General features: G+C 42.6%; 1 protein-coding gene across 23 annotated transcripts in view; it reads left to right on the forward strand.

Annotated features, from left to right (window-relative positions):
* NRXN1 (neurexin 1) overlaps positions 1 to 23203 on the forward strand; it is a 1652744-nt gene that overhangs the window by 1433781 nt on the left and 195760 nt on the right. For all 23 annotated transcript variants that reach the window (XM_078649604.1, XM_078649606.1, XM_078649614.1 and 20 more), the window contains one exon: positions 6763 to 6934. In XM_078649604.1, the coding sequence (XP_078505730.1) occupies positions 6763 to 6934 (172 nt within the window). The remainder of the gene's footprint in view (positions 1 to 6762; positions 6935 to 23203) is intronic.

The raw sequence follows: 23203 nt of genomic DNA on the forward strand, positions 1-23203 counted from the left end.
AGATATCTCCCAAGCAAAGGTAGACTTGATTACATTTTATAAAATCCTTTCCATGTTAACCTGTGGGGTTAGCACCACTAGAATAGAGAAAAAATATTTTGGCTGTTTACCCCTACCAGGACATAAAAAACATATTTTATATTGTCCCTGCTATTTATAACCATGCACCCTACCCTTGGGCCACCTAGGGCAGAACCTAGGGTGACTTTTAAGGCATAAAAACATAGTTTTGGACGTACTTTTTAATTCCATAGATGAATTTGGGCATAGTTTTGTTTTAAAACAAGCCTGCAAAGTAAATAAAATGACAATAATGTTGCGTTGTTATCATTTTATTTTTCCTTTTTCTATTTTTCAGGATGGGGCGGCTCTCCTCTGCCTTAGCATAGGAGCTGCCACTGCTGATATGTATAGCAAAGCACTGCCCAATCTCTAATTCACAATAGTAAAATATCTTCAGCCTCTGAGTTCTGCCACTTCCATGCATACAGCTAAGTCGTCCTTGCGTATTCTCAAATTCAATTAGCTGCTCCTTCTCTAATGTGCTCTACATTTATTATGACATGTAACAGGGGTTACGATGATCTCTCACTGACCACTAATACACATTTTCTTTGTAGCAACATCAATTATCATATAATAATATCTCACACACTACCCAATTGCACAAACGTGATTTTCACAACTTCCCCTTTCTAAGTTATTGTGTCCAGTTATATGTACCCGCTAGAGTAATCCCCTTTGAGTTGTCCATTAAAATATAAACAAGAAAGAGATACAAAGGTAATAACTGCAGATTGCTTTCATTTGCATTTTTGGTGCGACCAAACACATCTAGAGAGACAATTGAGCACGAGTGCCAGAATGATTTGTTGGGCAAAGAGCATAGAAGAACATGTATACGTGATATACAGGAATCAGAAAGGGCATCACGTGAGAGCCATGTTGCTGCTTCAGTTTGGAGACATGTGGCTGCCAGGTGGCTCAATTCCATTGTGAGCTTTTCACCAACTAGCGCATGTTCTGCTGAGGTTTTAATTTTTTGCCCTCACCATCGGTGCTGTGAACTTTAGCTAATGATATGAAGCAGTATCACACTCCAGGGGAGTAAAGAGAGAGGAAGCTGGTTTAATTTTCATTGCACCTCCTGTATTTACATTGGCACAATGACACAGAGTGAATGAACTGCAGGCTGGTTTGAAAAAAAGGATCTGCAAATTGTTAAAAACCTAGAGCCCTTAAATGGTCCACTACCTCATATTAGTATTTCATTTCATTACATTTTAGAGAGAGAATGAGCTACAGGATTATATTTTTCATTAACGTGTAACTAAACCTTTTGTAACTATTGTTGCGATGATTGGATAATGTAATTGTGGTGATAGAAAGAACATTTCTTTGGGACTGGTGCACGAAATAGTGTGTTACAGAATGGTGAGTTTCCTCTGCTTGAAACATTTTGCTTGGTTTTAGATACCACTGGGAAGAAATAATCCTTCATTTGAAATGGGCGATGAATAGGGCTACTAAAAGAACGGTATAATGTAATGAATATATTTAATGGAAAAGTGTGCATAAGAAGACATTTCTCAAAATAAGGAAGATACCCTTTGTGTATAACTGGCAACATCAGCCATTCATATTTACTCGAAGTACAAATGTATGCTGTTCAATGGAAAGCTGGACTGCAGTCATGACCCATAGTATACAGCAAAAACCAAAGACAATTTTGGAGGCAAAACTATAATTCTGTACTCGACATGAGACAAAGGGCCCCTTAACATATGTTTTGACCTTGTCGATCCATTTTCCTTGAGCAAGGTGAAAAGGTCTAATAAGATAAGCATGTCCTGATCCGCTAACCGAGCTTGCATATGCATAATTGTACGTAAGCATGTTATTAAAACAGACAGCTTGCACATTTGCATAGTTGGCGGCAGACACCTAGGACTGACCACCACATTTTTCTGCACGTGCTTTATTCACACACGATACACTTATTTAAGACTCGCTGTTCCCTAAGCCTGGTCAGCGCAAGCATAGCCCCTCTTCAGTGGAAGCCTCATGACATACCATGATCTCTAATGATCTTGACCTGCTCTGCATGGGTTGCACAATTTGATGCCTATGCACCGCTGGACAGTTGGTGCATCAACGTAGGACAGAATACTGGCCAATATTTGGAGGGGCAAGTTAAGGCAAGACCTTCAACTGGTAGGAAGAATGATGTAGGCGGCTCCTCTGAGAGTCCACCTGTGAAAAAGGTAACTTCATCTGTTTTTTTCAGTGCTGTAGAAAAGCAACAGGCGCCTACCCCTCTTGTTACATCTAAAAACAGGTATATTCTTAGGTTGCCTTGGCAGAAAACCTCCGAAACTTTACGGTGTGAACCACAAATTTCGTCCAAGCCCTGCCTGAGGAGGAAATCTGGGCGGAACATCTGAAAATCTCAGGATAGGCAGGGTGGGGGGAGAGACTTGAGGAACAAACTGTGCTCAAAGGTTGCTCAGAAGTTTACCCCTTCTCTAAATTATTTCTTGAGAATTATGCAAAACAGAGATAAAAGCTGCCTGCAGCGGGAGGGGCAGTCGGTTCCTGAGGATCCTTCAAGACTATTGACGACCCTGTCCCCACATTCAATACAGGGGCTCAATTGCAACTAGACTTTGTACTTACTACATCCCTGGTATAGATGTGAGGTATTATGCCACAGGCCTAATTTGGGTCACAGTTGTGTCTCAGATGCTACATCATTTATATCTTCTATACTCCAGAGAGTCTCAGGCACTCAATCACATTGAAGCAGCCCTATCACAAGTATTTGATAAGCCATTGACAAAAGATAGAATGCTGATAGAGCAGTTTCGTGTTGGTTTAAGTTAGAATTCGAGGCTTCTGAGCAAAAGCAGAGGGCGAATCGTGGCCTGTCAGGCACTATGGGTAAAACTGAATGATCTAGCAGTACACACAAATGGCTAAGAAGAGCAAATGGTACAGGCAATCCACAGATCAACACAAACCTCACACAAAATTGCTGAATTGAGACACCAGAATTGACAACTGAGGGACAACATGTAAAGATTAGAGTTCCATTCCAGGAGAAATAATTTGAGGATCCTAAATGTTCCATTGGGTGCAGAAGTGACAGGCTAGTAAGAGAGGGAATTTTGAAGGATAGACTAGAAATTAATTTGAAGGTTACAAATTCGGCAAATAAAGATATTCTTTTAAGCACAATTCCAATCTTAAGGCACATAGGAAGATATTGTCAGTTTTCAGACTCATGCCATCAAGGAACTAATCCTCTCAGATGTGTTAAAGGCAGGGTCAACTGGCTTTTGATTCTTTTTCTTATCAGGTTAGGTCAGAGGTAGGTAGGATCGCAGCACCATGCCAGTGGGAATTGGGAGAGAAAATGGGAGAGCTTAGAGGTCTGTGGGCTACGATCCAATATAAGGTTCCCAGTATCTTGAAAGTAATGTGTAGAAATTAGATGTATAATCTCTGAGGAAAAGAGGAGGCAGGGGACTTAATTCAAAAGATGGCCAATTTCTAGCGGCCTCAATGATGGGCTAGATTAGGACAGGGTTGAAAAAATGGTTAGTTTGGCCTAGTGTAATCATCTAGGAGCTGTTTAGCATGCTGATGCCTGGCCTCACTTTCTCCTTTACTCATCTTCTTTGTATTTCTCTCCTTCTCGTCATTTGCACAGTCACTTATTTGTGTGATATGTTACTGTTTTACTTTTCAATTGGGATTATTATGAGAGTAGGAACTGTTGGTTAGCTGATATAAGAAGTCATCTCCTGGCATGCCCTTAAGATGAAAACATGATGCCACGAAGTTTTGGGTAGATTTCTCTGGGTGGTTACACTGGAAATCCGAGCATAGGGGAAATGTGTTTTTTTTAATTCTCATAATGCCTTGTATTGATTAGAATCACGTGAAATGTTGGGAGCAGCACCTAATGGAACTTTACCTGTAGGTGTAAGGAAGACAAAAGAGAGGGTCTGGGTCGCCATGAATTAAAAATGGATTTAATGTTAGAGGTAATAACGAGGAATGTGTATGCCTAAGCACGAGAGGGAGAAGCGGAGGAAGGTCTTGGAATTTCTAAAAGATTTAAAGGCCCAGATCATTATACTACAGCAGACACAGGTAGAGAAGCATGACTGCATGATATTTTTGTAGAGTTGGTTCTGGATTCAAGAGGTTAACTGTTCAGAGCAGATGGGGGTTTAAAAGGGAGTTGCGAGGATTATAAGGAGTAACTCCGTAATAAGGGTTGTTTGGCACAAAACAGATGGTTCAGGGAGTTGATTAATTGCAATATTGTGTATCGGCTCCTTGGGGTGAAATTGTGATGACCCTCTCTACTTGAATATCTTTCAACAGCATCTTCACCCACCTGGTCTTGCCTGGTGGCTGATGAGTTTACTGTCCTCCTTGATAAAGAATGTGACAGAACACCAAGGTCAACCTATTTAATTACGGCTAAAGTCAGAAAGAGGCTAAAATATATGATGGCAGAATTAAGTCTGACAGATAACTGGCAAAAGAGGTGGTGGACCATCAGGAGAAATCTTCTTCAAGACGAAAGAGTCATAAAAATGTTGAGAGGGATAACAGTAGAGTAATTGCTAGAGTCGCTATTGTCTGGGACTCAAATAAGGCCTATACTAGAGGGTATATTGTGAAAATATTGCAAATCCAGAACATAAAAAATCGAAACTACCATAGCAATCTGATTGCAAGAATTGCTTATAAGAAAAAAGATCTATACTTTTAGGCAAGTCAGACACCTAAGGCGAATTCCTCTGTAAGGACTTAACTCAAACATTTACAGTACGAGTTCAAGATAAATATTGAAAAAAGATTGCAAGCAAAGTGGGAGGCCAGTAAACTACAACACTTTGAGTATGGGGTGAATAGCTGAGCCTTATTAGTCTGGAAGATGAAAACAGATCTTGGCAAGAACTATGTGAATATCTTGTTCAGTCTGATACAGGGAAGGTCCTGAACTCAGTGGAGGAAATAAAAGTAGAGATGTTCAGTAATCTCAGCATGATATATAGGGGAGACAAGGAGCCAGTTCCCCTAGCGATTAAAGACTGGCAATGGGACAAGACTCTTATGCGCCGCATGAAGAACAAATTTCAGACCTCAATGAAGAGATCACAGAGGCAGAAATCAGAGAGCAGGTTAAAAGATTTATCAATGGGAAAGCAGAAGGCCTATATGGGATCCCTGCTGAATTTTATAAGCAGGTGCTAAATCATTTGGTTCCTTTCTGAAGAACCTTTTTTAATTAGATCTCTTTAGATAGCAGTGGAATTCCACCATCCTGCATGAAATCATAGTTGTTGTGAAGAAGAGTTCTTGATATTTTTCTAGAACACATGGGCAGATCCAGGTGTACTATAAAAGTCCATTACAATTAAAAAAATAAAAACATCCCGAAAATATAAAAACACAGAAGTAACGATGATTCCACCCAAAACGCTCCAAATACAACCTGACATTTATTTTCATAAAAAAAGATCAGTTGTACAATAATGTAATATCAATGCATACATGTGAAACACCCATCAGTATCCATTTTAGCTTTTTAGGCATTTAATTGTGCTATACTGCCTGGCAAATCACAGTTTGATCAAAATATACAATGTGTAAAATGGATAATACACTACAACTACATCTTTTAGCTGTGAAGTGTACCCTATGCTAAAATTATTTACTATCCATAAATGCAGAATCGTAGCTGCTTAGTAGTGTGCATAGCTTTATTTTCATTATGAACAATACACCTTTTTGATTTTAGTTAGAACAGTGCTTGTTAACATGTTTATAGTGATGTGTCATTTTAGCCACATCAATTGGATGATAGCTGGTATTGCAGCAGGAATGTGGGCATATGAGGACATTTATTTGCATTAATTGAAGCACACTAAGTTCACCTAAGTAAAAGCTGGAACTGAGTACTTCATGCTCATCAGATTATGAAAATTAATAATAAATTAATGCACATTGTATTAAGATGCCTTCAGGACCTTCATTATCATGTATTGAGTATGTCATTTCTTTATATGAATTTGGAACAATAACAGTATCGCATTTATATTGTTGCTTGAATGTTGATGTTACAACTGAATATTATTTGATTGCTCTAATTTAATTTTAATGAGTTGTTGGTGAAGTTCATATTTCTTGAAGGAAAACAGACTGTGATCTGGATAATACATGAGTATGTTGCATGTTTCTTAAAGGAAAACAGACTGTGATCTGTATAATACATGATTATGTTGCTGTTATCTATGAACCTGCAATGAAATGTGGCACTCTATGGGTTTAATAAAGGTTTGTTGGCGAAACGCATCACCATTCATTAAAAATACAAATATTTGGACTGGAGCACTGGCGATGTTCCTTAGGGAGACTGATACTGAGGGTGGATGGCTTTTGCACCTGTCAGTGAGCACCTGCATCGTTAGGTGGAAGTGGTCACCTTTGCAGACTACATAGAGCTTATACATAATGTGAAAGATGGCCATATTATTTATTTATGCTTAAATTGCATTTATTGTTTTTCTTTTGTCATTCTTGATTTTAGATAGAAAAATACATACACCATTAAAGAATCAGAGTCGTTATATTATAAAAAGTTAGTTTTGGCTCCTGCATTAGATTTCAGAGTTTTAATGATAATTTGGTTAAGATATTTTTACATAAGAACAACTCTAAGTTTTGTAATTTCTTTTTCAGCACCAGGGAAAGATTGGGGTAAAATTCAATGTTGGAACAGATGACATCGCAATTGAAGAAGTCAATGCAATCATCAATGATGGGAAGTACCACGTAGTACGCTTCACAAGAAGTGGGGGTAATGCAACATTGCAGGTGGACAACTGGCCGGTAATTGAACGCTTCCCAGCAGGTAAGATAAGGGCTTATGAATCCCTGAAAAAGGAGTATTACAGTGAATGCATTTTTGTTTTCTTTCATTTCAAAATTTCAGCATCCATAAGAACCCTTGAAGTACCAACAGTGAAGTGTGTGATTCAGGGGCATCATTTTGATCAAAACAGTGGGTGCTACTCAACGTTCCTTCTTGTGGTATGGCAAAAAAGATTCTCAAAGACTGTTCAACAGATCACTAAATCTGAAATTATGGACGCAAACCACTAATAAAATTTGAACACTTCAATATTAAATCACATACATTTTAAGTAGAGAAAGGCTTTGACAAAAGCAGCATTGCAATCAAATTAATAGAATTGATAACCGTATTCCATTGTTAATTGTATTGCATATTTGTGCACATAATCAGATGCTTGTGAATGAATTCACTAAGCAACATTTATTTGAGACCATAATTTCCTGATATATTTATTTGTAGACTTGTGGCAATTAAATCACCATGAGCAATTAATCACTTCAAAGATCATTTCACACACAGAATGTCTCTGCTGGTTGTTAAAGACTGAGTTGTGTTCAGGAGGCATGTGTGCCATTAATATTCATAACTGTTAAAAGCTGCATTACTTTTTTATATGCAATGTACTTCCCCACTCAGATGAATGCCAGACTGTCTGAAGTCATTTGCACGTGTGCCCATTAGTACACATCATTTTCTATGGGTACAATGTGATGCATGCCATCAGTAAAAAACATTTGGAACTTTCTGGTTAAAGGTATAATGAATGTTATGATCAAGTTGATTTTCATTTTAATTACCTTTTCCTATAACTAAATAATCATGTATTTATGAGAACGTATATTATCAACCTCAAGTTGCATGGAATTTAATCCTCAAATATATTATCATTTAAAAGAACATATGATGATATATGTTACTTTATCAAGCTAAGTTTCCCTATATGTTCAACTTATTGGTCAGCATGATGCGGCTCAACTCCTTTCGGAATGCTAGAGAGCAGACAGTGTGTATGAAGCATTACTTTTTAATTGCTAAGACCCTTAAATATGTAGTGCCACGTGGATTGGGGCTGAGTCCCAACTTATTTAACATTTATATCTCACAGCTCGCCTTCCTTATGACTTTAAAATAATTTCCAACACTGGTGATACTCAGCTACTGCTCTTAAAATGGCAACTCAGACTTAGCTGAGGAGACTTTCTCTGCCTGTATGATGGCTGTCAGGAACTGGCTGAGATTAAAAAACCTGCAATGCAATCCAGACACGACAGAAATTCTACTCTTTGAACCCAACCAGTCACCTGTATGGACTGGATGCTGGCCAAGGGACTGTCTGGTTCCCCTCCAACCAGGGAGGTGGTGATAAATTTAGGGGTGGTATTTGATGACCATTTCTCATTAAAGGCCCAAATCTGCTCTGTAGAGAAAGTGTGTTTCTGCATAATGAAACCACTCAAAAAGTTCCTGACGTTTCTCCCTTGGAAGGCTCAGAAAATAGTTGTTCAAGGTACAATTCTATCTTGATTGAATTTCTCTAACGTTTTTTGCCTGGGTTTCCTAGTTTTTCTAATCCAACACTTACAAGAAGTGTAGAATAAGGTAGCTAATTTTCTATTTAAGCTTGCTAAGCGTACTGCGATGTCCTCATTTTAAGAACGGCTCAAGTGGCTTCCATTCAGTAAGAGTATTGTCTTCAAAGCCTTAATGTTAGCTCATCGTGACCTTCACGGAAAAGGACCACAATACCTCAGTATGAGAATCCAGCAATACTGTCCTTCCAAGGCTTTACATTGATAGTCGTCTCTCACTTTAAAAGATCGAGACATGGAGGATCTTCCTTTTTGATCCTTGTTGCCACGTTCTGGAACCATCTGCCTTTCGAAATTAGAAGCATGCCTAATGAGACTGCCTTTCGCAAACTGTGATAAACCCATCAGTTTAGCCTATGATTGCAGTGTTATCAACCTGTATTAACTTTAGCGCATGACACTCTCCAAGTAGATGCATGCTCTATAAGCCTAGTCATTCATTCACGAGTGATACATATATTGGACAAGAAAAATTAAAAAGCAACACTTTAAACAGAATGCTAGAAAAATAAAGTATTTCAAATGAAAATCGTCAGCTTGAATAGGAGCCAATTGAGACCCTTCAAGAAGAAACAAACCTAGCTTTAATCGAAATTTCTGATACTTCTTCATTTTTTCATATGCTCAAAAGAGGTTCATAATTGTTATTTACATATTCAATCTGTGCATGGAGCCATTATGAAAGAAGTGATCCACCTAAATAGCTACTCCAAAATATCATCTGACCCTAATGTTAAGGTGAAATTATTATGACTATAAAAAGATTGGTGACCAACATGTTGAAGGTAAGTGTTTTATTTTCATAAGGTTCTTACAATATCATTAAAGTTTAATAATAGTTATTAGTATTTTATGTATTCAGGGTAGAGTCACAGTTAGGTGCAGTAACTCATGACACCAATCTAAGAAACTGTACGAATGAATGACAACTATAGATTAAAATGGTATACATATCACAATAGTTGTAAGTACAATTGGTATGGTAATCTACTTTCAAGCAGGTAACCTTCAATTCTCTATCTGAACAAAAATCTTGAGTCCCATAATGTAAAAGGAACAATTGCAGGAAGAAAGGGGGAAAAGCTAGAAGTAATAAATAAATGTAAAAACTAACACTGTGAAGAGAGGACTGCTAATTCACTGGGGTTTGTCTGTTGACTCTAGTTATGGGATAGTAAGACAGGTGGGGATACAGTGCAGCAATGGGGCAAAGGGGCAAATTTCAAGGGAACTCATCACAAGCAAGGCAGACCGGAGTTTGGTGTAGGTCTGATATGAGGCTCATTAGGGAGAGGTAGTTTCTCAATCTTCATCCAATTATCTCTCACCTGGGGCAGAAAGTAGGTGGCCATTAAAGGCTATCAATGGACAGTCATGCATTATCTATTCCTCTGCCTGTGTGTGTTCAGGGCTGTGCTGCCTTTTCTGCATTTTAAGTTTCATAGCAGCATCCTCACATTCAGCCCACATGCACAGCTCTCACCTCCATCTCAGCACTAGAGAACCTGTAGCAGATATCCAGAACATGGAATATGCTGGCAGGCCAAAATTAAAGCTATGTCTGAATATTTGGAGATGATAGATTTAGCATGAGGTTTGTGAATCAATCCCAATAGGCAGACAGCCTTGATCTTGTCAAGATCGTGGCCAGTGGCCACATTACCAAGGGCCATCACTGACTCCCACAATGAAATGAGGGTTCTGGGCCCCCGGAAACATTCTATTAATTCACTAGGGCTTAGGTACACTCTGTGAAGATAGTAGTATTAAATCAATTTAATGTGAGGGCTGCAGGAGGTGTGATGAGTAAAACTAAGAAATGTAAACCAGTCTTTGTCACTCAGTACCCAACTCATGCTTGCAACCAAGTGGTCGCATATCGGGGAAAGATCGTTTTGAGTTTGGAAGAGTCGTGACCGATCAAGGAGCGTGATTGCTCCTATCTGGCCACTCATGGTGCAGATAGTCTTGAGGCAGTTATTTTCAGAGAGTTCTAATCTCTCCCAACTCCATATCTGTCTGATAGTGGCCATCACTGCACCATGTTGGAGAATGTGATGTGGAGAATATCAAACTCAGCTATCAGGTCCGTGCAGTCACACTGTTGGAAAACTAATCCCCTGTAGTCATCATACCTCTTTGCTCCAAATCATGTAGTCCAGTCCCCTGTATGTGGCATATGGAGTAGCTACAACCGGGTGAGGTCCTTAGTGTAGGGAAGCTTCGTCCTGGTGGCTTGCAGTGCCCAGGTCCACACGAACAAAAGGGAGGACAGCAAGAGACACTCCATCCCTGTTCAGGGCTGAGGGGAGAGCGTGAGGAGTAAGCCCATCAGGGAGGTCCTTATGGGGATAAATCACCCCAGTGGAAATTTAAACAATACGTACAGTTTTAAAATTATTTACTTTTTTCGTTTGTGTAATTGTTGAAAAAATTATTATAAGAGGTTTTTTTTAAGTTTTCTTCAGGCTTAGGTTGATATTTGTAGGCAATTTGGAGGGGTATGTTTTATATAAAATAACGTTACTCTTTAATTGGAAAACATTACGCACAGTCCTAATATATTTGTAAATATTACATATATAATTAAATGATATAGAAAAAAATGCAATTCATTTAGCTGGAATATATTTCATTGAAAATTATATATTTTAATAGTTTTTATTCAAATTTATACAAAAATATCAGAGGCTAATTATATTATTCAGCTGTATTGGTTAATTTTATTTGTAATAATGAATATTAAACTACATAATTTAATTTTAATTTTAATTACGTTTCAAATAATTCTAATTAGTTAACAAGCTATTTATATTTTGTAAGTAATATTGAATATATATTTCATTTATTATTTTTAATATTTTTTTAATGAATCTCCGCCTTCTGAGCTCTCTCTCCACTTTTCTTGGGCACTTTCGTCCTGCCAGCTCAGTATTTGTGAGGACTGACTACCCTTACCCCCTCTGCCCCTACCTCGCTTAGGTTTACCCTTGTTGGCTCTGCTACTTTTTTTTTTTGCGCCAGGCCCCTTAGCTTTACTTTCTCCCACATCAGACTCACAGCTACCTGCCTCTCTGAAACAAACACCAGTGAAGTGATCCCCCTTGCCTGACTCCTTAATGTCTGCCCCTTTGGTCTCCTCCACTACTATTGATTCCCCTGATACATCCAAGGACCCTGCTGCCTCCGGTGAAAACGCCACTGCTGCAGCCGCTAACGAAGATGAGGGTAGGGTGCCTCCTCCAGCCACCTTCACACAGACCTTACCGGCTGAGAAAATCCCTGCTGCGGTCCCTCCAGTACTTGCCCGGAGATGACCTCGCGCCGCTGCCCTGCGGCCGCGCCGTAGCTCCACGGCTGCAGCCTTCCAACGCCGCGGCAGGGGGAGGCTGTGGAGAGATGAAACTCCGCCCGGGCACATCCGACTTCACAGGCATGCAAGGTCGGCCAGACGTCGAAAGGGAGCGTGGGTCTCTGCTACCGAAGGAAAAAAAAAAAAAACACCGCTGAAACGACTCCCGACACCAATTTCTCATCGGGGGAGAGAAAGGTAGAGAGCGCTAAGGAGGGTGCGCGCTACCGCTTAGCATGCGGACGCCATGTTTTCCCCATCTCAGGAGAAGGGGGGCAAAATAGCAACAAATAAGTTGATTAAAACAGCTGCTAAGAAAAGGGCAAGCGTTACTAAACCACCTCGCATCACACCATCTCTGCGCTCTTATTTTAAGGTGTTGCCCCAGGTGCTTAGTATTCCAAACCCCCTTAGCCCTCAGCATAGTGCTAAAACAGCCCCTGAGAGTCAAATTACAAGCCCCTGCAAAAATAATTCGGGGGAAACCAGCACTATATCACTGATGGCAGAGGCAGAGGCTGCTAGGGCAGTTGAGTCAGCAAGCTTGAGCGAGGAACAAAAGAATGGTGAAGGAAATGGTGTCACTCAAGCAGACCAGGTGCGCCAGTCTCCGGTCCAGTTTCCCACCTCTAAAGAGTCTGATAAGGGGCCTGCTACTGTCGTTGCCGAGGCCACACCTGTGCAGTTCCCACTTCAAGCTCAGTCAAGGGCTCAGAGTGAGCCATTAGAGTCAGCAGAAATGGGCGGAAGTGGGGGAGGTAATGGGGCAGGTGGCACCTCAATAGAGTTATTGATTAGCTCATTAAGAGCAGACATCATGCAGGGGTTTAAGGTCTCCGCTGAGAACCAAGCTGAGATTAGGGCGGCCTGTGAGGTCTTGGAGAGCAAGGTTGACCGGCTTTGTGACAGAACAGAGTCCCTTGAAGGTTCTGTGGAAGAACTTAAAGCTAATTTGGGGGTAGCCCAAGTAAAAATACAAACCCTGCGAAGGGAAGGAGATATGATGCGAGAGAGAGTTGAATCCTTAGAGAATTACTCGAGGAGAAATAACCTACGCCTTTTGAGGGTTCCTGAAGGTAAAGAGGGGACCAATATTAAGACTTTTGTGGTAAAGCTCCTGAAAGACGCCTTAAATTTGGAGGAGACGTCAGAATCTTTGGAAAAAGATATCCAAAGGATTCATAGAGATCCTTTTCGCCTTAAGCCTGGTAGGGAGAAGCCAAGAAAGATTCTGGTAAACTTTTTAACCTACGCACTCAAAGAGAAGATACTAAACTTGGCATTAAAAAACAGTTCCCTTAATGGTCCGGACTTTCCCTTTCAAATTCGCTCAGATCTATCAAAGTCTACGCTGGACCGGCAGTGGGAGCTGGGACAAAGGATGGAAAAGTTCCGCGCCCTGGGCACAACAGTGCAGATGAGGTTCCCGGCTTTCCTACGAGTTATGTTTAACAACAAAATGCATAACCTTAGATCCCCCCTCGAGGCTGATGAGATGCTCGAGTTATGGAAGGATGCTACATGGAGGGGAGCAGGGAACTCTTAGGGGGCTGATGTGGACTTTAGGGTTAATAAGTAACTCCCCCCAAAGTCAAAGTCAGTGTTGAGTTTGAGTTATTTAATATAATTCTAAAAAAAAAAAAAAAAAAAAAAAAAAAAATATTTAAATACATTGACAAATAAATAAATAAACATGAAAAAAAGGGATAAAAAAATAAATTAAAAAAAAAGGAGTGATAGATAAATAATCTAAAGGGGATCTAAGTCTTCTTTTCTTTTTGGGGTGTGGGGTTTGGGGTGTTGGGGATTGCAAGCTTTCGGTTTGTTGACACTAAATACTATTTAGTTGGTAGATAAGCGGGGGGAGAGGGAGGGGAGGGTGCCAGAGGGTGCTAAACTGGAGATTCATCAGTCCAGTGTAGTTAGGGGGGTTTTTCCAGGGGGGAGAGGGTGGGTGGTGCACGGGGTGGTAGGGGGGGAAAAAACATGAAATGTCCTCATGGAGTTGTACCCATTTTTTTTGGTTTGTCTCGCTTTAACCACCAATCATTATTGCCAATATTTATCTCCAAGGGGGGTCCTAGGAAGGAACAGCAACAGAGAAGCAGGGTGGGTCGTAGAGGCAGTAAGGGGCGTGATAGACTGATTGTATGACTAATTTGCAGTTTTTATCCTGGAATGTCAATGGCCTGCGCACTGGGAGCAGGAGAAAAAAGATCTTCCAATATTTGAGGGACTCCCAGGCGCAGGTCATTGTCATACAGGAGTCACATCTTCTCAAAACCGAAACGGTCGAGCTTCTTAAAAAAGAGAAATGGATTGACATCTTCTTGTGCACTGATCAATCGGCAAATATTAGGGGTGTGCTTTTTATTTTTAAGAAGCAGGCTAAAGCTCAAATTATAGAGCATTTGGAGGATAAAAGTGGTCGGTGGCTGATTGTAAGGGCTTTGTTGGATGGCCACCCATATGTTTTGGTTGGATACTACGGCCCAAATCAGGACGACCCTTCGTATTTGAATATTATTCAGGATCATCTAGTAGCTTTAAAGGACCCGGTAATTTGGGTAGGAGATTTCAACATTGTTTTGAACCCAAAATTAGATAAATCCGCAAAGTCTAGGGCCTGTGCTTCTTCCAAATCCAGACAAGACCTCTTAACAATTATGTCTCAGTTAGGCTTAGCGGATATCTGGAGGGAAAGGGCAGGGGCCAAACTGGGGGTCTCCTTCCGAAATCTTAAATATAAACATCTTTCAAGAATTGATTATGCATTTTTCAGCTATAACCTTAAGGATTTTCTGATAGATATTTCTTATCTCCCCTCGCACCTCTCGGACCATTCTGCTATATCATTCATACTAAATATAGGCCACCAAAAACCGCATTTTTCCTGGTCTTTTGACCGTACCTTGTTATTGGAGGAGGAGGAAGTTTTCTTCCTCAAGACAGAAACGCAATCTTTCTTAGAAGCCAACTTAGACACAGCTGTTATCTCTGTTTTGTGGGATACTTTGAAAGCCTATTGGAGGGGGTGCATTACAAGTCGATCTTCGTATAGGAAAAAGCAATATAATGAATGCATTAAAAATCTTGAGTTGGAAATGAAGGCAGTAGAAAACAATCTGGGGGATCACATGGGCACGGAAGCTGATCGAGAAAGATTAGGAGCTTTAAAATCGCAGCTGGAAGGCATTTTACAGAACAGAATAGCGAAACGGTGGGAGGCAAGCAAGAATTCTCATTTTGAGTTTGGGGAGGCGGCGGGAAAAATCCTCGCCTGGAAAACCAAGGCTAACCAAGCTCGGAACTATATTAGGGAGATTAAGGTGGAGGGGGAAGTTTCCCCGCGGCTGACCCAATTAGAAATCGGCGCTGCCTTTCAGGATTTTTTTCAGGCCATTTACAAAGAGGATACTGCTGTAGACACTCTGGAGTGTGAGGCTTGGCTAAACTCAATCTCTACTCCTAAGCTCACAACTGAGCAGAGTAAGATCCTGGAGAGAGAGATCTCGGTGGAGGAGGTTAACAAGGCACTAGGGCAAGTGAGTCGGGGGAAGGCCGCAGGCCCTGATGGGTTACCAGGGGAACTTTATAGAGCCCTTAGTGGAGAGATTGCGCCGGTCTTGACCTCTGTTTTTAATAGCATTTTTCTGGAAGGTTCGGACCCACCTAATTCCTGGAAAGATGCCACTGTGGTTTTAATACCCAAACCTGGGAAGGACGTGAGGGACTGTGTGTCGTACCGTCCGATATCACTTCTTAATTGCGACTACAAAATCTTCACCGCTATTATGGCGGACAGACTGGGGACGGTGGCTAAAACAATTATACACGATGACCAAAAAGGTTTCATTAAGGGTAGACAGCTATCAGACCTCACTCAAGATCTTGTGAGTGCAATTGATATAGCTACCACTTTTTCTCTCCCGCTTGCCGCCTTTACGCTGGATGCGACAAAGGCCTTTGATAGGGTCAACTGGGTCTATTTGGCTGCAGTTATGAGGAAATTTAACTTACCCGCAAATTTTTGTAATATGATATCTCTTATTTATAAAGCTCCAACGGCCAGGCTTTTTGTGAACAATCTTCTGACAAAGCCTTTTAGTATTTCTAGAGGAACAAGGCAGGGCTGCCCGCTCTCCCCCCTCCTTTTCAACCTTTATATCGAGCCTTTTGCTCAGATTCTAAGAGAAGAAGCAAATATATCATCATTCAGCTTCGGAGGGTGGGAAAAGCGGGTAGCCCTATATGCGGACGATATCCTCATAATGACATCCAACCTAGACCAGGCTCTCCCCACAGTGTTCAAGAGGGCTGAAGAGTTTGGCAAGATTTCCGGATATGAGATAAACTCAGATAAAACGGAAATTATGGCCTGGAACACCACTACTACTCTGGTTGAGACAGTGCCCTCAATGCGATATTTAGGCATCAGAATTTTTCAAGATATTAATAAGCTCGCCGTTAAAAATCTGGAGCGAGTACATAATGAATGCCGGAAGAAGCTTAAGGCTTGGAACCATCTCCCTTTATCCATCTTTGGGAGAACTAACTTAGTTAAAATGTCTATCCTGCCTATATATACGTTTCTGTTTAACTCGATCCCAATGGCTTTTGACCCTAAACAATTGGCGAAGTGTCAACAGGATGTCAATTCATTTGTCTGGAGATATGGAGCCACACGACTGGCGTGGAAGAAGTTGAGGAGGAGGAGGGAAAAAGGGGGGTTGACGCTGCCTGACCTTCAGTATTACGCCTGGGCATTTGAGCTATCTTACTCTAGAATGCTCCTAAAGACACCAATGGATAATGCTAGGGGAAGAATGTTTCGAGCTATGTTAGAAGGTGCCGGTCTTCCACCAGCTGGCTTTCTTTTTAAGTTTGGAGACCAGAAATTTTTCAAAAAAGTTAAATTAAAGACTCTTCAATCACTGGCGAGGAGCTGGTCTATAATTAGGAAGAGGTTGGGGCTCGGCTATTTCTCCAACGCGGCACCTCTGTGGGACTCACCTGGAGCTCCAGCGTGTCTTAAAGACAGTTTGGCGGGTCCTATCAAAGAGGCCGGTTTTTTGTCTTGGGGTGAGTTGGTGGCAGGAGGCTCCATGATTTCTTGGGAGGATCTGCGGGAGAAAGTCGGACTGCACCTTTCTACCTTTAAGTATATACAACTAACTAGTTGGGCTCAGGCTACGCTTAGGAAGAGGGTCCCCCTTGGGAAAGAAAGTCAACTGGAAAGTTTATTGGTCACGAGACCAGGGGGGGGCAAGGAGGTTGCATGTTGGTACTGGGGGATTCTAGAAGAAATAGATGGAGATTTTAATCTCCCTGAGAAATTATGGGCAAGAGAGATGGGAGATCAGTGGGATTCGAAGTGGCAAATTTCATTTACTTTGCTAAACAAGCTTGTGAAACCAGCTTGGCTGAAAAGAAACCACCTTTTCACGCTACATCGTGCATACCTTTCTCCCCAGAAACTATCTAAATATCAACATGGGAAAAGTTGTAATAAATGTAATCTGCCGGAGGCTTCGGATGTTCACATGTTCAAGGACTGCCCAGCAATTAGCTATTTTTGGGAGAAGGTGTTGGAGGCTCTGTCTTCTATGCTTAATACAACATTGCATATCTCTCTTCCCCTGATTATCTTTGGATTAGATGATAGCATCATTGGGCAGGCTAGATCCTTTTTGTTTTATTCAATCCTCCTGGCTAGGAGACAGATTTGCAGGTTTTGGATAGACGTAGCTCCCCCAACTTTTTCAGGATGGTTGACATCGCTCTACGAGGTTTCTAGGGTGGACCTGGCCAGATCCTGCAGCAGGAAAAAGCTTGCTTTTTGGGACTTTTTGGTAAAATGGAGGTAGAATGCCCGGGTTTTTTTTTTTTTTTTTCCCCCGGGTCCTATGATTATGCCTGTTTCCTCCTCCATTGACCGGTTGAAGGGTCTTCCCAGGTTTGGGCTGGTCCAACAGGCGTTAACACGTCTAGATGGAGAGATCTAGGTCTCCCTGTTGTGTAAAGAATCCCTTCTCCCGCCAATAATAGCTTTTGCGCGCCTGGGTCCGTGCCATGTTAACATATCCGAGGGCTGGTTACGGTGGCGTTGTGGTGGTTGGTGGTTGCTTCTTTATACTAGGGTATCGGCAAATGAGGACACAAAAAAAAATATATATATATTTTTAATATTTTATTTAAGCTACAAGAGTTTTTTTTTAATCAATTTATTATTTCATATATAATTGCTGGTCACTAGTGTGTATGTTCCATTTTAACCTTTAAATGTGTTTTTTGTCAATGTTGTTACACTGGAGTAAGAATAGCTTATTTGCCCCTCCAACTAAACTATGCAAATTGTGTTGGTCTTGAGTTAGTGTACTAAATATAACTTTCTTACCCAATATTATGCTATTGTGCACTTTTCCCAGTTTTGCCATATTTTGTTGAATTCCAGCTATAGTAGTAAATTTCACTCCATGCCCCCCAAAAAAGGATCCACTTTGATCAATGTTAGTGGCACTTGGTTTATATCAGTAAATATGCAGCCCAATGTATGGACTTTCCCCAGTCTGTTCTAGACTTTATTTAGAATAATACATTTGACCACCTCCATAAATGTTGTTACAAAAAATATTTGTCTGGCTGGAATAAGAATGCTAAACCCTTCACCCCAATGTATTGGGACGTAAATTACAATAGTAAATATGAATTTCACCCAATGTATGCATTCAGTATTGATGTGAATTTACTTGAGAGAAATTTAGAGGGTGTGGGAACAGCACTATTCAGCTTGTTTAGAAATCACTACAATTTCTTGCCTAATTCTGTCTGCACCTAATTTACAGAGACCGAGTTCAGATTCTTATTATTCAAGTAAGTAAAGTTATTCTCATCAAGTGCTGTAAAAAAATTGGAATCGGACTGAATAATTTTGCTCATGTTGAGACAAAACTACAGCTGTCTTCCAGCTAGGGAAACTGTTCTGGGCTAACCATACTCCCATGAAGCAGGATAATATTTTATTTGTGTGACCCAGTAAGCTATATAGGTTCATTTAAGACTAAGGCCCAAAGCTGTGTGACATCACTGTTAAGAAGTGAAATGAGATGGTAGCTATCCCAAGACAGAGGGCGTGGGCAGCACCGTGATAAGGGCTTTATTAGAGATCAGCCCCAGACCACACTGCACCTCTGTCTCCTTGTAAGTCGCTTCAAGAAGTCCACCACTTTAATGGAAGTCCATTTCTAAAATTCAGCTGCAAAGCTGTCCTTCCTGGTAACTTTTCTGCATGGAGCAGCAGAGATTTCCTGTACAATTTCCTTCTTAGTGATCACACCAGAGAGGAGGGTCAGACCCTCATTGTTCAGCTGCAAAAGACAGATAGCACTAAAACAATTACGTAATCTGTGGTCACCTCAGAAGTTTAGAGGCAACCATAGTACTCGGATATCCCCTGGGGATGCATTATGAGACGACTGTCTCACTTCCTAACCACTTGGAAGGCAACAGCCACCTCCTGTTGGTGAAGCTGTGTCATGTGCAATCTCCCTGTCTTCTCGCCGTGTTCATAGTGACAGGTATTGAAGCCTGTTGAGCAAGTATTCTGCCCTAGAACTAAAAAGATCAGTAAGCTCCAGCGGCACCTTCTCCAGCTGTCTGCGAGTGGAATCAACTGGGCGGGCAGTGTACAACGATGTCAGATCCCTCTGCTTCCAAAGCACCACCCTGCACTTCTTATAGAGAGCAGAGTAACACATGAGCTGGGCCATAATAGTGGCATTTTACCGCTGACTAAGCCATCTGTGACAACTACACCAAACCTTTATTGCCGGCAAGATAAGTCTGGAAATAAGAGTGGAGGAGCTGCTTTCTCTTGGGCTGCCTACAGTAAGAAGCATTAAACTGCCGGGGCTTCCGGATCAGCTGTGTCAGACCCCAGTGCAGCTGGAGACTGATCGGGAAGTAATTGGAGAGAGAGCCAGCCAGAAAATAGGCATCTGATACAATCAGAGCAAGGGAGTGCAAAACCAGAAAGAAGTCCAACCTAGACTAGGTGCTATGGACTGGGGACAGGAAGGTAAAGGACTTATCAATCTGGTGCAGAAGATGGCAATTGTCAAGAAGACCATTGACATCTTGGATATCATGCATGATGGCCCTGTCCGCATTGGCCGCCTGATCAATTAGGTCAAGTATGGTGTCAATGGCCATATTCTAGTCACCAACTACAAAGGATGGCTGTGGAACCCATTTGGGTGAGGACATCATTGAGGTGGAGGAAATAAGTCACCTTGGCCCCTACAGAGGTGTATATCGATCCTACACATACAATTTTGTCTAGGATCTTGAGGTGGCCAAAGACATACCTCCTCTACCGATCTGTCCACATCTTCAAAAAGGCACAGGGAAGAGAGCAGCACAGCAAAATGGCCACTCTGCTTTTGCATGGCAGGTAGGCACCCCCAAGGGGATGAGCATGGGGCACAGCTGCCATAAATAACCCTGCCAAACCATTCATACTGGAGTTTATCAAACTCAGGGCTAGTTAGATTAGTCTCCTGTAACAAGGGAATATTGGCCAACTGTGAGCTCTGGTATGTCAGGACCTTCTTTTAGTTGATATAATTGTTGAGGCCATGGATGTTCCATGACAGGATCATCAGGGTGCTGATGCAATGGGCATTGGGTAACAACTGGGTAGAGTGGAATATGCAAACTAGGTTTGTGGTAAGGCAATAGCATGTGCAGCAGTAGCAAGGAGATGAGGAGGGTGGGGCTGGCCAGTAAAGGGAAAGGAGAAGAACAGGGCCGGACTGGTCATAGCGGGCCCCAGGTGTTTCCCTGGTAGGCCGCTAGGTTGGGGGCCAGTTTCGGGCCCCTGAGGGGCCATTTTTGTTACCGGGGATTGGCAATATTGGCCCCCCGTAACAAAATCAGCCAAAAATGGCCCTCACAAACTGCTCAGCTGCACTCCCCCTCACCCGGGGTGAGGGGACACAGCTGAATAGTTTGCCAGGGACAGTTTCTGTTCCCAGTCCGGCCCAGGAGAAGGCGAATGGAGAGGGAGGGAAAAGTGGGTGCGAGAGAGGTCAGGGAGGGGTAGAGGTGGTGGGGGATGCTGGGGCCAAGAGAAATGTGCAGACTCCCCTAAAAGGGAGAAAAAAGTTGAGGACAGGGGAAGGGGCCAAGAACACTTCAGTGAGAGGAGTTAAGAACCTACGTATCCAACAGGTCCTGCATGCCAGACCAGAGCGGGTGAGAAGAACAGGGTGGGTGCTATGTTTGGATATCTATTAGAAATATGAAACCGAGGGGAGTAGACAGTGCCATGAAGGCCATGTCCAGCAGGGGAGGGAGGAGCAGAAGAGTGGGCACAGCAGACATAGCAGTGGGAGGTGCTAGGTGGGCAGGACCCTCGACAAACCTCCACACAATATTATAAAAGCACTTAAACCAAGCGAACAGCAGGGAAGAGTGGCTCACTGGTTAGAGGAGGCAGACCCTGATGCAGAGGTCAGACCCGGGACCAGGGTTCAATTCCCGACGCGGCAGGGTCTTGAGCCCAAATGTCCACGGACTCGATAATTCTCGCCTCGGTGCCTACTCAAATCATGGGTTCACACTCTGCAGCTCTGGGCAATAGCTTGCTTAATCTCCACTACGGCCCCCCCGCGGCGGGATGCCTGGTCTTCACCTTGGGGATGCCCAGTAGGGGTAATCTCGCAGGGAAAGCCAGGACGGGTTCCCAAAGCAAGGGCTAAGAGACCTGTCGGTGATTTGGCGCTATATAAATCGAAATTAACATAACATAACTTAACTTAACATCTAAAAACAGCATCATACAACATCATCAACAGTGACCGCAAGAAGCACACCATTAAAACAGTGCATAGCCAGTAACTAGAAAGAATTGGGGAGAGAAACAAGCATGCAAATATATAATGACCCAAAGAATCCAAACACCAAAACACAACAGATGATACTCAGCCAGTTGGCATAGCAGAGTGTCAAGGGGTCACCTGGGGATCCTTGGTAATTGGGCAAGGTGGCTTCTGGGGAATGCATGATTTGTCTCTGCCATCTCCTGGTGAGTTCCTGTACTTCCCTGGTGGCTCTGTCCTTCCTGCTGTGAGAGTTGAAATTGAGGTTCCTCTCCCAGATGTTGGCCCAGTGGCCAGAACTGTCCAGAGGGTGGGAATGTGGGGGCATCCCCACCCGCCACCATGCGGGAACAGTGTAAATTTCAGAATCCTGAAAAGAGTCTTGGAAGGCTCTAAGGTCCTTCGGGTCAAGGAATTCTCTGGATTTGCCATCCACAGCGATCCACATGCGAGCTGATTCAAACAAGCCAAACTTGATGTCCAACATGCACTGAATTGGATTTAGGGCCAGGAAAGTGTGCCTCTTGTCTCTGGTCTCTGGAGAAAAGTCTTGCACTATGTGGATTCCATAGCTTTTGTAGTTGTAGGAAGCATGTTTGTAAACCTCGGTCAGGATTTGCCTTGTCTGGGAGTGCTGCAGGAAACACACTTTGAGTCGACAAGGCTTACCAGAGTCGAGAGTTTAACTGGTCTGGATGGTATGGACCTGCTGTATCTCAGGAAGGGGGGTGAAGGACAGGCCCATGAGGCACAGAATGCTCACAGAGGAAGTTTGCACATCGTTCTGCCCCACCTTCTCAGAGAAGCTGAAAAAAAGGATGGTGCCCTCTGGCTCCTGTCTTTAAATTCAGTGACCTTGTGGTGGAAGCACCAAAGCTCAGACTCCCGGTCTTCAATGATCATCACCTTTGACTCCAGCATGGCAATGCAGGTCTCCACTCCATTCAGCTGATGTTGGAACACTCCTATTCCACCCTAATAGATTTTGTGTCTATGTTGAGGTGCGTGATCTTGCCGTCCATGAGTTCCGGCTTGTGGCATTTCATCATGATTTCCCTCAAAATTAGGTCCATCGACGTGTCTAGTGCACCTGTGCAGCAGACATAGAGGTCTTGTGTTCGACCATGGCCTCTGTAAAAAAACAACTGGTGAGATGCCTTCCCAGAGGACCTGAGTAGCAGAAGCTGGGTGGGGGCCCACAGTCAGTGTCCCCACAGTGGGTCAGGTACCGGACTACAAGGTAGGCCGGGGTCCTCCATGGGCTTGCTAGGCACAGTGTGAAGAGGCTGTAAGATCCAGAAGAGAAAGGAGAGGGCCTATGCCAAGAGGGTGCTGCAACCAGCCGCGGGCCGTGGAGTGAGTTACCGTGGGGAAGGGAGGCGGGGAGGGGAGGGGGAGGGGCAGGGTGGAGAGGGCTAAAAACCGGCATATGGATAATTACAGG

The sequence above is a fragment of the Lissotriton helveticus genome, chromosome 6, assembly GCF_964261635.1.
Source record: "Lissotriton helveticus chromosome 6, aLisHel1.1, whole genome shotgun sequence".
Lineage (NCBI taxonomy): Eukaryota > Metazoa > Chordata > Amphibia > Caudata > Salamandridae > Lissotriton > Lissotriton helveticus.